This window comes from Pteropus alecto, unplaced genomic scaffold, assembly GCF_000325575.1.
Source record: "Pteropus alecto unplaced genomic scaffold, ASM32557v1 scaffold7, whole genome shotgun sequence".
NCBI lineage: Eukaryota > Metazoa > Chordata > Mammalia > Chiroptera > Pteropodidae > Pteropus > Pteropus alecto.
Window position 1 is genome coordinate 43,716,284 of NW_006494614.1, and position 14,316 is coordinate 43,730,599.

The 14,316-nt window shown below is 47.9% G+C and overlaps 1 protein-coding gene across 2 annotated transcripts in view; it reads right to left on the bottom strand.

Annotated features, from left to right (window-relative positions):
• Positions 1-43: 43 nt before the first annotated feature.
• Positions 44-14,316, bottom strand: part of DAAM2 (dishevelled associated activator of morphogenesis 2) — a 104,233-nt gene continuing 89,960 nt past the window's right edge. The window contains exons 16-26 of one of the 2 annotated variants that reach the window (XM_015600568.2): positions 13,326-13,352; positions 12,193-12,299; positions 10,881-10,965; positions 9,214-9,320; positions 9,003-9,091; positions 5,062-5,230; positions 4,830-4,937; positions 3,805-3,865; positions 2,494-2,625; positions 1,212-1,382; positions 44-844 (exon numbers count right to left, since the gene is read on the bottom strand). In XM_015600568.2, the coding sequence (XP_015456054.1) occupies positions 623-844; positions 1,212-1,382; positions 2,494-2,625; positions 3,805-3,865; positions 4,830-4,937; positions 5,062-5,230; positions 9,003-9,091; positions 9,214-9,320; positions 10,881-10,965; positions 12,193-12,299; positions 13,326-13,352 (1,278 nt within the window). In that variant the 3' untranslated portion in view covers positions 44-622. The remainder of the gene's footprint in view (positions 845-1,211; positions 1,383-2,493; positions 2,626-3,804; positions 3,866-4,829; positions 4,938-5,061; positions 5,231-9,002; positions 9,092-9,213; positions 9,321-10,880; positions 10,966-12,192; positions 12,300-13,325; positions 13,353-14,316) is intronic. The other variant, XM_006926586.3, reaches the window with a different exon arrangement.

A 14,316-nucleotide genomic window follows, 5' to 3' on the forward strand; every position in this document is an offset into this window, starting at 1 on the left:
GTTAAAGGACTTCCGATGTAGGAAACAGGCACTACTACTCTGCCCCGATGACTTGGTCCCTGTGTCATCCTCCCAGCATTTTTTTTTTTTCTGGAACATATCTAGCTAGAATAGATAATGCCTCTTCCTTTTCTATTCAAGAGGAAAGTATGCCCCAGATCAATGTTCCATTAAGCTGCCTCTTGAGGGACGGGAGCCTGGATTCTCTCACCCTGGCTCTCAGGGGCCCACCCCACAGTTACTCCTCACTGCACATGAAGTCTGGACAAGGTCCATGGACCTGTTCAGTCTGGATCTGAAGCAGTTCTGTGCCGACATGTGGGTATCCATGCTGGGAGTGAGGAGTAGGGCCCCTTCAGCCGGGTCTGCCAGGGATGTCCAACTCAGCCTCAGAGAATGATCTCTGGGGGCCGGGAAGCAGGAAGAATAATGGGAAGAGGAGATGACAGGAGCCCCCTGGGGCAAGCGTGGGGAGACACCTGGTCCTGCCACACAGCCCTCACCCCAGGACCCAGCCCAGGGCTCTAAACCGAGCACCAAATTGTTTAAGTATCACCACCTCCTCCACTCAGCCCCTCTCAGTCCATCCCTGTCTCCTGGCCTGCTGTGGCCAGTCCACAGGTCAATAATTTAGCCTGTTGATTGCCCGCTCCCGGGTGACTTCCAGGGCCTGGCTCCCTGACCGCTTGCGGCTGCGCTTGAGCTTGCATAAGTCCTTGTCGAAAACCTCCCCCGAGCGCAGAGCCGACACCAGGTCGTCAAACTCGCCTCCCTCCTCCAGCGTGCCGCCTGCATGGACCTTCCGCTGCCGCTGCCACCGCTCCCGTTCTCTCTGCTCCTTCAGCTGGAGGAGGGACAGTGAGAGGCTGGCACCCCAAGAAATGGCTGAGGCCAGAGCAGCCACCCATAGTCTAATTTACAAAGGAATGCCCTCCCGACCAGCGGCTAACCTCTAGGCTGTGTGACTTGATGCTGGTGTTCACCAACTAGCCCTACTCTCCTCCTTCCCAGGATGCCCTGTACCTGCCCACCAGACATGCGCTCGCTCTCCTCATGCTGGGAAGACCACTCTCTCTCCTTGGGTTGTTGACATCAGCTCCTACAGTGTTCCTTAGGCCCTGCCCTCCTTGCACACAGCCCCACCACTGTCTTCCCTAGTAGCACCCCATTCGGACCGGCCTCTCTCCTCAAGCCCTGCCTGGCCCTCTCACCATAGTTTCCATGCGTGCTCGCCGCTCCTCCTCTTCCTTCTTCCTCCTCATGGTCTCCAGGTCCTGCCGGGCCTCTGAGAAGGCCTGCAGGAAGGTGTCAAAGATGCCGAAGAATTCATCTGGCTGCATCTTGCTGTCCTGCTCTCCAAAGTACATCAGGGCCTTGGAGAACTGTTAAGGGAAAAGAGGGTGGTGGAGAGTCACCCCTGAGCACCATGGGCCCAGGCCATGTGGTTAGCTGAGTTCCAGCCAGAGCAGAGACCCATCCAAGGCTGGGGACCTTTTGCATGGGGTCAGGGCTAGAGAAGAGGAGACCCCCATCGTCACTGGGGTGGGCATAAAGCTGAACGAAAGGGTCGAAGCTGACATCCTGGGGACATGGGGGATCCAAGCTGGCTGACGAGGCTTCCCAGAGCCACCTCTGGGTCTGTTATGGTGTAGGTATGAGATCAGGGGTTACAGACCTTGGGAAGGAACTGCCTACTCATAACTAACAAGGACTTCAGAGATCATACAGTTATTGGGCTAGTTATTTAACCTCTCTGTGTCTCAGTTTCCTTATCAGTAATGGGGATGATAATAGAACCCACTTCATATTGTTGTGGGGGTTAAACAAGGAGATAGACAATGCTAGTTTAATTATATGTGCCAGGCACTGTCTTTTTATTGAGAGCTACTATCTTAATTCAACCCACTCAAAGTCCTCTCCAAAAGACCTCACTACTCAGGTGCTCCATGGACCAGCAGCATGGGCGTCTCCCAGGAGCTTGATAGATATGCTGACTCTCAGGCTCCATCCCAGACCTCCTGAATAAGGACCCACATTTTAATAAGACTCCCACAGGTGGCATCCATGTGCACTGTTGGTATGAGAAGTTAGCAACTGAGACCAAAGGTGATCTCCAGAGTCAGGATTGTAACCCAGCCCTGTCTATCACATCTGGGCAACCTTGGGCAAGGTACTTAACCTCTGTGTATCTAAGTGCAAATGGCTAATAAACTTTGAGCAAACCCATAAGTAGGTAATGAGACAAATGTAAAACACTTATAGTGGTGCCTGACACCTGATGAATGGACATGATCTTTCCAATAGAGTTGCTATTGCTTTTCTTGTAGGAGTGAGGAAATGTTTATTCCTCAAAGCTCTGTGATTCTGGGTTTGTCTCTTCTGGGCCATCTGGTAGGAATGGAGGAAAGAGTTATGTCTACATAAGGCTGAGTCAGAGAGGAATGGGGGCGGGGTTAGGCTGAGGGTGAGACTGGAGGCTTGGGGCACCCTTACCTTGTCCCTGGCCTCACTAAGCTGGTCCTCCAGCTCAGAGAAGCTAAAACTGGAAACCGTGATGAAGTCACTCATGACTGGGACAAACTTGTCATTTGGTTCCCGCATCTGGTGTTTCTGATACTCCAGCTCCTGAGGAAGGAGAGTGAAGTGTTGGTTAGACTGATACTAGGATTAAAGTCAGGAATTCTGGAGTCGCCACATCGCTCACCCTTCTTGCCATTCGTGGGATGTTGAGCCTTCCTTTGGAAGATGGAACATCCCCAGTGTCAAAATTTTAAGGGTGGCAAAGATTGTGAGAGTCATCAACCAGTCCACCCTGCCTCTATCCTTCCCTCATCCGCCACTGCCATCTTTCTCTTTCTAGAGCCTTGCTTCCCAAAGCCTATGGAATCATAATCTGCATTTTAACAAAAGCTTCAGGTGATTTATGTGCACATTCAAACATGAGATGCATTTCTAAATCTCCTAGTTAATGCGGATGCTGCTGGTCCAGGGACCATGCTTTGGGTAGTACTTTAAAGGGCTATAAATTGGCAATCACCTTCTGCCCTCGCCCAACCACAGTGGCAATAAAAGGTTCTTTCTTATACTTAACTTTGTTCCCTAAGTTCATTCTCTCCTTACTTACCAACTCCCCCCGCCAAAAAAAAATACACACACACACACACACACACCCAGTGAAGATGGGAAGGATTTCTATTCTTAGGTGTGGAGGACAGAGGATTGAGGACATTCCTGCACTGGGCTAGCCTAACCTAGGGCCAGAGAAAGTATCTGAGAAGCCATCAGACCAGGAATTGTGGTGACCAGAGACCTGGGTCTCCAGCAAAGAGTGCAGCCCCTGGCTCTTCTACTGGCCCAGGAAGGAGGTAAAGAGACTTAAGGCAGGAACTTCCAGGGATAGTGGTCCCTAATGTCACACTGTGTGCAACCAGCTAAAGATGTGGGTCCTCTTTCTGATATACCTGAATCAAACTTGAGCAAGCAGCTGATTTACGGTTCAGTCCACTCCACTGCCCAGTACACGTTTGACAGTGACCTGGCTATTCTCAATGTTCCCTCTTTGAGAGTTGAAATTTAAGCCCCAGATAATCTAATTATCCTTTGCTGAGGGCTGACTCTGTGCTAGAGGCTATACTCGCTGTGCCAATTGTTCTCCACCCCAGCCAGGAGCTTTGGGCCAGAAATACATCAGACAGGGTCTGCTGTCTCAGGGCCCACCATCTGACCCAGTGGCAGGCAGCATGGGCAGCTTTTGCCTCTGACAGCAGCCCCTCAAATCCAGACAGGCAGAGATGATGTACTCACCACCTCGACCGCTCTGAGGCCCCTCCTGAGGTTGCCCACTTCTTTCTCCAGCTCTGCCAGGCTGTGGGGAGATACAGAGGGAGGGAGAGGAGCTAAGCATGGTTCAGGGAGAGGGTGATGCAAAGCCCAGTGGCTTGGGGGGTCAACAGACCTGTGCTTCAGCCCTGCTTTGGCCACTAACATGTGGCAAGTCACCTCCCTTCCATGCTCTGTGCTTCTATAAAATAACAGCAGTGACACTTATGTTCTGGAGATCCTTCCAAAACAGAGTGTCAGGCTGCATATTAGAATGTTTCTAACACATGGCCTCTGGCTTGGATTTTTTTTTTTTTATTACCACTAGGTAATATTTATAAGTTCTTGACATGGTACTTGCATGCAGGTACATTTGATGCATATTAGCCATTTATCAGTACATTTCTGCTTCTATTGGAGATGCTTCTATCAGCCTGTATATGTTCAGGTCTGACTTCTTGTCAGTAGCAGATACCATTGGTGTTCCACCCAAATCTCCTTGGACCATCCATTGTAGTACACAGTCCTGACTTCTAACTGTATAGGCACTTTTTTTCTGGAGGCCAGAGCCACCTCTGCCATCTGTACCCATGGCCAGAGAGTTATGCCTCCCCCCAAGAACCCTTCAGCCAGTAACTGACAGGAGATGGTATATGATGCTCCCTCAGCCCTTGGAAGGGATAAGTGGAGCAGTGTCCTAAACTGTCTCTCACACTTCCCTGGAGGAGTTAAGCTCTAGTCGCCCCCAGTGGTGGCTCGCTGAATTACACTTCCATTACTGGCATTCTTCGCACCCCTGGCTCACTTTCTCACTCCCTACTGTGTTTCCTGGGAGCTTCTCTGAAATAAGGATTGGAGAACAAGTAGCCTGACTTCGTTTGGTTCTCTCAAAAGCAGACTCTGAGACACTGCCCATTCCTAGTAGGCCCAGAGTAGCCCCAAAGGAGGGCATTTAGACAAGAGCATGTGTGAACACAGTGAGAAGGAAACCTCTCAGAGGGACCCCTCACTTGACTTTGGCGGCTTCTGGAAGATGCTGCAGCTCCGAGGGCATTGTCAGAATGTCGGGGTAATGCTTCTCCAGAATCATGATCAGGTAATGGAGCAGAGAGATGTTTCTGTGGATGAAAGTTGGGTCATGAGTAAGGGAATGAGGGTCAGGAATGGAGAGAGGGGGAAGGGGAGGAGGGGCAAAGCCAGGGCGGGTTGCGATGGAGGCTAAGGAAGCAGGCAGTGTCCCACCTGTCAATGCTGGACTTGGTGTCGGCAATCTTGTTGAGACTGGCCACCCGGAACCCGTAGGCGCCCCCACGCTGTCCTTTGTTCATGAAGTTACCGATGGCCAGGACGACCTCCAGCATCTGCCTTAGACGCTTGCTGCGGATTAGCTCCCGGGAGGCCAGCAGGATGGCTAGGAGAGGAGGGACAGGTCAGATCTCTACATAAACTGGGCCAGGGCAGCTGGTCCCCTTGTACCCCAGATGATACCACCACAAAGTCCACAAAAGGAGCTGCAAGGGTCTTCAACTCTCAGAGGGGCAGAAACTATGCCCACACCTCTGCAAACAGATCCACTCCACACCCGCCCACCACCAGGGGAAGCAGACAAACTTGCCAAAAGGCAATTCGCCAAATAGCCCATTCTCAGACCATGCCGATTCTTCCTAAGAATATATTTGAGAATATCTTTTCTTGCATACACTTAAAGATTATTAGTATATTCTTTCTAAGAATATACATTAAAACATAATACTTTTACTTTTCTAAACTCAGTGATTAAAGTTTAAATTTCAGTATTTTACATATTATGGCACTGTTTCTACCTCTTTCGTAATGCTGAACCTTACTGAGTTTTTGGAAAGAAAAAAATCCCTGTCAAATTAAATTATAACATGTCACCAATTGTAATATTCCCATATTATTTTTGTTCTGTAATATAATGGTGTGCTTTATAGCTGATGGTGTCTTTGATTAGGTTACTTGACATCCTGTTGAACATTATTTAAAAAATTTTTTCCAACCTTTAGGCATTTTAGCCATTTCCCCCTAATGTCTTAAATGACACATCTGCTAGAAATACAAACTAAGCAAACAGTAACCAAAAGTTCAGTATTTAATTCTTAAGTGGATGCTTTGGCCCTTCCTCAGCTATTATGTGTTTGTGGCAGATGTCCAGAGTTGGGCTACAAATCCTGCACTGAAATTTTGGCTACTAGTTATGGAATATGCTTTTTGATTATTAAATGTGGTGATAAGACCAAACTATTTTATGATCTTTGGATTATGCCAAATTGAACATTCCTTAAAATGCTGCTATGAAGATAAAATGAGAACCATCTGACTAAAAGTTTGCAGAAATCTTCAAGAGCAGTTAAAAATAAGCAATAGAAAAGAAAACAACAAAAAGCTATAAAAGTAAGTAGTATCTAAGGTTTGTCAGTAGCTTCAAAAGCTGAACATGTGCATATTCTATGACCTAACAGTGGAGTTACGCTTGATTGGTATTGGAGTGGTTTCTAGTATTTTTCCCTTTAAATTACAAATAGACCAGTTAAATAAATTATGGCATATTCATACCATAGAATAAAATGCAGCACTGAGAATGAATAACCTACTACTACAAATAACAACAGGGATAATTTATAACCATAATGCTGAGCAAAAGAAACCAGCATAAAATTCATCCTCTATCCCATTTATGTAAAGTTCAAGACAGACAAAAACTTCAGAAGGGAGGGAGAGAGTAATGGTGGGAGGAGATAATGTTTGAGAGAGGGACATGAAGAAGGGCTCTGGGGAGCTGGAAACATTCCATTTCTTGACCTGGGTGTTGATTACATAGGTGAGTTCATTTCATGATAATTTGTCAAGCAGGACTCTTACGATTTGTGTACTTTTTCTACATGCATATTTCAATTAAAATTTTATTTTAAAATAAAACTACTTATAAAAGTTCCCCGCAATTTATATTGGTCAGGATAGTTTTTCTAAGGTTGATATGCTGTTTGAAAAATTTGCAAAGGAATCCTCCTGAAAATACTAAAATGTTGGCAAAACAGATGACAAGAGTTGAAAGGAAATCAGTGTAAATGGGAAAACTCCCATATGCGATGCAGACTTTTTAGATATATTCATAAGAATAATGTATTCATGAATATATTCATAAGAATATGTTTACATTTGAAATCATATTCTATATTCAGTGAATGTATTCATAATAAGAATCGGTAAATTTGGTATATTCAGCAATGAACATATTCATAAGAATACATTCAAGAAGAATGTGTTCATGAATATATTCATAGAAGAATTGGTAAATTTGTCAAATCTGGTGAATTGACTTTGGCAAACTAACTCACAGATCCTGTTGGGGGCTGGGAGTGGGGGGGGGGTGTGGGTGTCAATAGCTCATCAATCAGCTGGGATAGGCCAAATCTCCATTCTCCCAAGAATACTCCCTAGGAAGACTGGAAGGACTAGGAACCCCAACTCCTGCACAACCCTTTTGTCTCTACCCCCAGCCAAGCCCACTGACCTGATCTGAAAGGTACAACTTCAGCCACATCTTCCCAGCTTTAGAAGGAAGAGACCTCCAGAGCATTCCAGAACAGCAGTCATGCTACAGCACGGCAATGACTACCTGGCCAGAAGGTTTTGCCATCGGAAACACATCTTGCTCTGCTTGGCTTGATATTAAATGGAGACTCTTTCCTGAGCATCCAGTGACTAACTCTTAGGGAAAGCTTAGGAGTGGCCTCCTAGAAACAGGAAGTCATTTGAGATTAAACCTAACTGGTGGCTGAGCTACTCTAGTCCCACGGCTCCAAGTGGCAATTGCTTGCATTTGCTCCATTGACCCAAGACACGGTAGTAGGTGAGCACATATGTCTTGGGCCAGACCCCTTTTCTGTGCCTCATCCTCCAAAGGCAGTCTGCAGCAAGACAGAGAGAGCCCGTGTGAAGGGAAGGATTCCCCCATCACCGGGGCATGTAGTACCACCAGACCTTAGACCTGGAGAGTCACTGCTGCTCTCTTTCAGCTCAGATCACAGATCTTTATCCCTCTATAATCACAGCCAGGCTGCAGTTCTCTTGTTGTGTATATGTGCGTATCAAGATCCAGGTTACAGAAAATGTCTATTTCTAGCTCTGTTACACCCCACCTAAGTCCAGAAACCCCCCTGAAACAACTCATTGAGCTCCAGAAGGGGCCATTCTCTGGACAGGACATCTCAAGGAGTACTAGCCAGCTTGGTGTCCAGTAGAGGGGGCCCATGCTCTGCTCTGCGCCCAGCCTGTCCCTCTCAGTATCCTGGACACAGGCACCCTTGTTCCACTGTGCTGACCCTCTCCTCACCACAAATGAGCCTCACAGTCTCTCCTGCTTTACCCCTTTTGAGTCTGATGGATACCCACTGTCCTGACCACCCACCTTTCCCCCCACCTCTCTGACCCTCCATCCTCTGCCATGCTCTGGGAAGTACTACAGGATTAGAGTAAAGGAATGGATTTTGAAGAATGGCATCTGTGTTCCAGTCCTGGCTCCCCCATCCACCAGTAATATGGCCTCAGGCAACATATCTCCATTTTAGAGATAAGGGGATAGAGGTACCTACAGGGTTGTTGTGGGAACCGAATGAGACCATCCATGTGAAATGTTTCACGTAGTGCTTGGCACATGGTTATCATTTAATTACAAAGTGGTCATCTGGAGAAAGCCTATTTTTGGAAAGAGTTCCCCGACCGAGAAAATCAGATGCCTCTGGGGATCACCTTGCCAATTTCCTACTTCCTGAATAACTCACACTTAAAACAATGTGCCTACAGGTCTTCCATGAGCTTAATACCTCTCAAACAGAGTAAAGACTGATGAGCTCAGTCTACGCCAGGCCCTGTTCTAGGGGCTTGCTGTCATCATCACCTGTTCAGCATTTCTGCCCCATGCTGGAGCAGATGTCACCAGATCCCTCACCTTGAAGAGTTACATGCTAAGGCATGGGGAATTTGTCACATATTTAGCACATGTGCTAATATAAACAGGTGTATATTGCCTAGAATAATCATAGTTTTAAATATTGTCCTTGACTTTGTGTTTTGGGGGGGATTGAGAATAAGGAAAGAGTTTTCCTCTGGCCCTGTTCATAGACTCCCACCTCAGGCCTCCTCCATACCCTCAGGTGTACCTTCAACTTTGGGCTTGGCCTCAGCTAGCCGCTCCTGGAACTTCTTCTTGAAGAAGAGAGCCTGCAGTCGCTGCTGGTAGTGGTCGATCCTGTGGACAAGGTGAGCTCCGTCATAAGGCAGCTCCCCTCCAGCCCCACCCCCGGAGCCAGCCCCAGCTCCCTCCTCAGCCTTCCCACCCCCAGCTCCTCCTGCCAACCCTGCTGCCCTGACCTGCTCATTTCATAGAGGAAGCGGTCAGCACGGGCCATCCGCTCAATCTCATGCTTGTGTTCCTCGAGGAGGTCAATGTCACTCTTCTCCGGAATGAACTTGAGGAGCTGCAAAGAGCAGGTGAAGGTCAGACAAGAAACTGGTGGGAAGCCGATACTAGGTGCAGCACATGGAAGTCCATACACGGACCAGGCTCAAGATGGGGAGGTGCCCCCTTAAAAGACAGAGGCATCCTTATGCGGATGGTTTACGTTTCATCTGCCTGAAGAGGACACAGGCACTCAGCTCTAGACATTTTTTATTTTTTTACTTTTTAAAATTAAGAAATAACTTACCTACAGTAAAGTATATTATTCTTAAGTATATAGCTCAGTGATGATTTTAAATCTTTATTGAGCTATAATTTACATATGCATCCATTTTAAATGTTCAGTTTACTGCGTTCACAAAACTATCCACCCATAGAACCACCATCCAGATAAAATACAGATTTCCATCCCACCAGAAAGTTCCTTTGCACCACTTCAATAAGCCAACCCACTCCCTTCTCCCAACATAGTCTCTCAACTGAATTCTATCACTTTAGAGCCAATTTGCCTATACTTAAACTTCATATAAATGGACTCGTGCTGTGTGTTCTCTGGTGTCTGGTTTCTTTCTCTCGCTATAATGTCTGAGATTCATCTGTGTTGTAAATATTGCTAGTTTGTGTTTTATTCATTGCTGAGTAGTACTCTACTGTAGGAATATACCTGTCTGCTTATTTGCTTTCCTATTGATAGTTAGGTTGTTCATAGTTTGGGGGTCTAAGTGTATACCCGAGAGTGGGACTGTTGGGCAACAGGCTAGGTGTATATGTGACCCTAGTGTGCACTGCCAAATCGTTTTCCAAAATGATTATTCTGAATGAGAATTCTAATTGTTTCACATCCTTGCCAACACTTGGTATTGTCAGTCTTTTTAATTTTAGCTATTCTGATGAGTGCATGGTGCTACTTCACATGCTCGCATCTACTATATTTCTCTGATGACTAGTAGTATTGAGCATGTTTTATGGCATTTCTCTGATGAGTAATAATATTGAGCCATTTGGAAGTTACCTCTTTCAGGAAATACTTGTTCAAGCTTTTTGCTCATTTTCAAGTGCAATTAGTTCTTATTTTTCTCACTGATTTGTAGAGTTCTTTATTCTGAATTTGAGATCTTTGCTGGACATATGTAAAGCAAGTATCTTCTAAGGTTTGGCTTGTCTTTTCACTCTAATAATAGTACCTTTTGATGAACAGAGTTCATAATTTTAATGAAGTCCAATTGATGGTGGTTTTGTTTGGTGTTTTCTAGGTTTTACTTAAAGGACACAACAAATTGAGGTGGAAGTGTTTTGAGAAGATATGATGATAGGTCACTCTGACTTTGCCTTGAAACCCATGACAATCATACATACTTCATATCTCCTTTCAAGGCCTCAATCCCCTGGAAAGGATGTAGCCTTTTCTGGCTTCCCCTCAGAGAAGCTGGTCCAGGGTGGCTTCTGTAAACCTTTCCCTCACTCCTCCAGCCTCCAGCCTGATTTTTCCTAGACCTAAGAGTCTCAGCCTCTCTGGGGGCTGTCAGGAAGGGAATAGCTGCCCCCTAGTTTCAGCTCCCTTCCCCCTGAGGGGCCTCACCTGTTCCAGCATGTCCTTAGCAAGGTCTTCCTGCTCATCCATCTTCAAGATGGCCTGCCGGATCTCCTCGTTAGAGAGTTTCAACCTAAGGCAAAAGCCCACCCCCTGAGCAGCCTGGCCTGGGCCTTCTGCTCAGGACAGACTCCTAGCCTTCTTCTTCAGAAGATGGATTCCCAGCCTTGTCTCTCTCCCTTATATGAACTTGAGAGTACATTTGATAGTCCTCCCTCCTCAGCTCTTCTGCAAAGCCTCCTCAAGCTAAATTAATGTGGTTCACTCCATAATTTGATAATGAGGTATTTTAGTCTCTAAGTAGAGACTTGAGTCTTTGGTCCCTTGCTTGAGTCTCCGTCAGAGCTGACAGGGACATTTGGGAGTAAAAGGGCCAGTTTCAATGTAGACTGAGAGACAGGGAGAAGGGTTTTTCTGATCCTTCTCCTTCTCCTCATGCTTAAAATATCTGCAGCTACTCCATGGGAGGATGGGAGTCTCAGCAGACCTCTAAGGGGGCAGTTTCCTGCTTACTTCATTCTCAGAAGACAGAGTAGCTCTTAGTCTCTGACACTGCCTAAACTCCCACACAGCTGTTCCAATCCGTCTTGCCGTCTGGGAAGGGGAGAAGCCATCCCCTACCCCCCCCAACACACACACCTTCCCTGGAATCTCCTTCAGATGCACACCCAATGAAGGCCCTGGGGGTGCAGGACTCTGCCCTGCCATTAAGGGGAAGAAACTGAGGCCTGTAGCCTTGTGGGAGGAAAGGGGGCTGGATATCCCAGAGGCAGTTAGGGCAACACTAAGAATAGTCTGGGAGACGGTGCCCTCTGACCCTGGCTCAGGCAGGAGGCCCCACACAGAAGCTGTGCTGTTAGTGCAGATACTGCCCTGTTTGTTCTGCAGCCGCGGGAAATGCTTGGGGGCTGAGATCATGCTGCTCTGTGGCCTAAGCCTAGTGGGGCCCTCCATGGGCTTAGAGCAACTCCACTGCCAGATGCTGACCAGGCTGGTCAGAGGCCTCGTGACTGGGGCAGTTTCCTGTCTGCAGAGCCCCACACTGCTGCTCAATATGGTCTCCCAGGAGAGGGTTCTAGAGCAGCACCCTCCCCTTTCCCAGGAGACAGCAGAGAAGGGGAGGCCAGAGACTGCTATCACCCCAGTCCTCTGCCACCTCTCTCCCCCAGACATTCAGGTCAACCATCATCTTCTTCTCTAGCCCCATCTCAGGCCTCTGCTTCCTGGGTGGGGGGGCCCATTCCCTCCCACCAGGAACCTATCATGGAGCAGGGGCCAAAGAGGCAAGGGGAGCACATACTTAGAGAGAAGGATGATGCAGTTCTGAGCCCTCCGGCCATCAATGACTGACAGCTCTTTGACTTTGCGGGAGGCCAGGTAGATGTCCTCGGTGGAGCCCAACTCCTTCTGCAAACAACAAGCAAATTAGAAATGTCGAAGTGTGTGTTTTCCCCAATCCTCTTCTTGCCTCCCGCCCGTCAGGAGCCACCTCCCTACCAACGGGGGAATGCACCCGGTGTGAGAGGAAGAAAGAAAGGTAAAGGAAAAGACAGGAAAGAGAGAGGAGGGTGGTTAATAACTGACTCTAGTAGGAGTCATCTGGGACTTCACCATGGGCTAGAATGAGTTGAGGGGTGGCAATGAGGAACCCCCTTTATAAGGTTGCCCTCTTTATATAAACTAGAGAAAAAGCTATTCCAATGGAGAGGACTGATGCCTATGGCTTCAGGTGATGTGATATGATCTACCAAGTCCCCATTGCCCCACCCCGAGAGCCTCCCCATCCTATGTTAAGATGCCGGTTCTAAGTCCTCACAGGGACACAGTTCCTGGACTCCTAAGGACTAAGGCAAAGCCTAATGTGCCCTGGGTAGAGGGCATCCACATGTTCAGAGGTGGGCAAACTGAGGCAGAATTCCATGCAGAATTCTCCTCTGGGGTTCCAGCAGGCATATTCCTAAGAAATCAGATTCCCCTTGCCTTCTCTTGGGCCCCTGGTGAGAGAGACAGGAGGATATTTCTAACTCAGGGAGGTCCCTCCAAGTGCATGCTCTATGTTTTACACCTGCAGGGGCTGCCACTCACATCATTATCTTCGTGAACTGTGCCCCCGGAATTGTGCAGTGTTCAGCCTGCACAGTCTTACAGGATGGCCTGGCCTTGGGCCCTTGCTTTGGGTAAGACAATAGATCTAGAAGCTTTCTCCTCACTCCAGTAGACATTCACCTCCACTGCTGGCAGGGGTCTGTTTGCACTACCCCCATCTCCTATATTTCTGCTTTCTCCTTGAGGACCCTCCCCTATGCCGCCCTGTATGGATGGGTAATAAAGTAGAAGGTAGAATGGACAGGCCTTCATTTTTGGGCCCAGTACAGGGCAGTAGCCCAGGATGGTAGTTAAAGGTTGTAGTTTCCAGAGCCCCAAGTGACTCACCTGCTGAGAAGGATTAGTTATCAGCTCCTAGGCAGGTAGCAGCCACAGCCAACAGAGAATCAAACATGCACAACATTAGCCAAGAGGTACAGGGACCCAGAAATAGGAGAAGAGACATGGGGAGCCCTCATCTTCTACTCCATCTGCCCCATCCCAATGAGACCCCCATGGCTAGAGATGGAGACCTGTAACTATTACTGAACAGGAGCTGCTTCTAGTAGATATGCACTGACAGAGAAGCCACACAAAGCAGGACAGGCAGCATCTCCTGCCAGCCCTGGTCCCAGTCGGACCACTCCTCAGTCATGGCTGACCAGGCCCCCAAACTCCCCCACCCCAGGCCTTGGCTGCCATTCTTTCCTCTCTTCTGGGAATCTGCCCTGAGGGCTGAGGGCGTTCCTCTGCCGCATGAGTTCATCATTCTAAATAGAGGAGGAAACACAGCCGAACTTGAGCAGGAACACATGAAAGTTGCATTTATTGAGGCAGAGGAAAGCAGGTGGCCCTGACATTTGCTCCCTGCTCATTTCCCCTTGCCTGTCTTTTCATATCTAAGAGGAGCTGAGGAGGCAGAGTTCACACCTGGTTTTCCCTTCCTGACCCTCAAGGAGCTAAAATCACTAACTCATAGTACACAAAGGGAGAATCTACAGCTCAAAGCACCTTCTCCTGCCCCATGACTATCAGGTCACAAGACAGGGTAAGGCACCCAGAGCAACATGGCGTCTGAGACCTCTCCAGCTCTGCTGCTGTGAATTTGGCTGGTAAGGCACCCAGAGCAACATGATCTCTGAGACCTCTCCAGCTCTGCTGCTGTGAATTCAGCCCCAGACTTTAGGCAACCACTGAGTGAAAGTAGTCTAAACAAGCCCAGTCCTGAAACAGGGGCCTGGACTGTGTGGGCTCAGAGAGGCAAGGGGAACAAAACCTGGGGCTTTCCATCTGAACTCTTCTCTATTCAGCAAATGGGATGGCTTCAGACTCAGTTTGT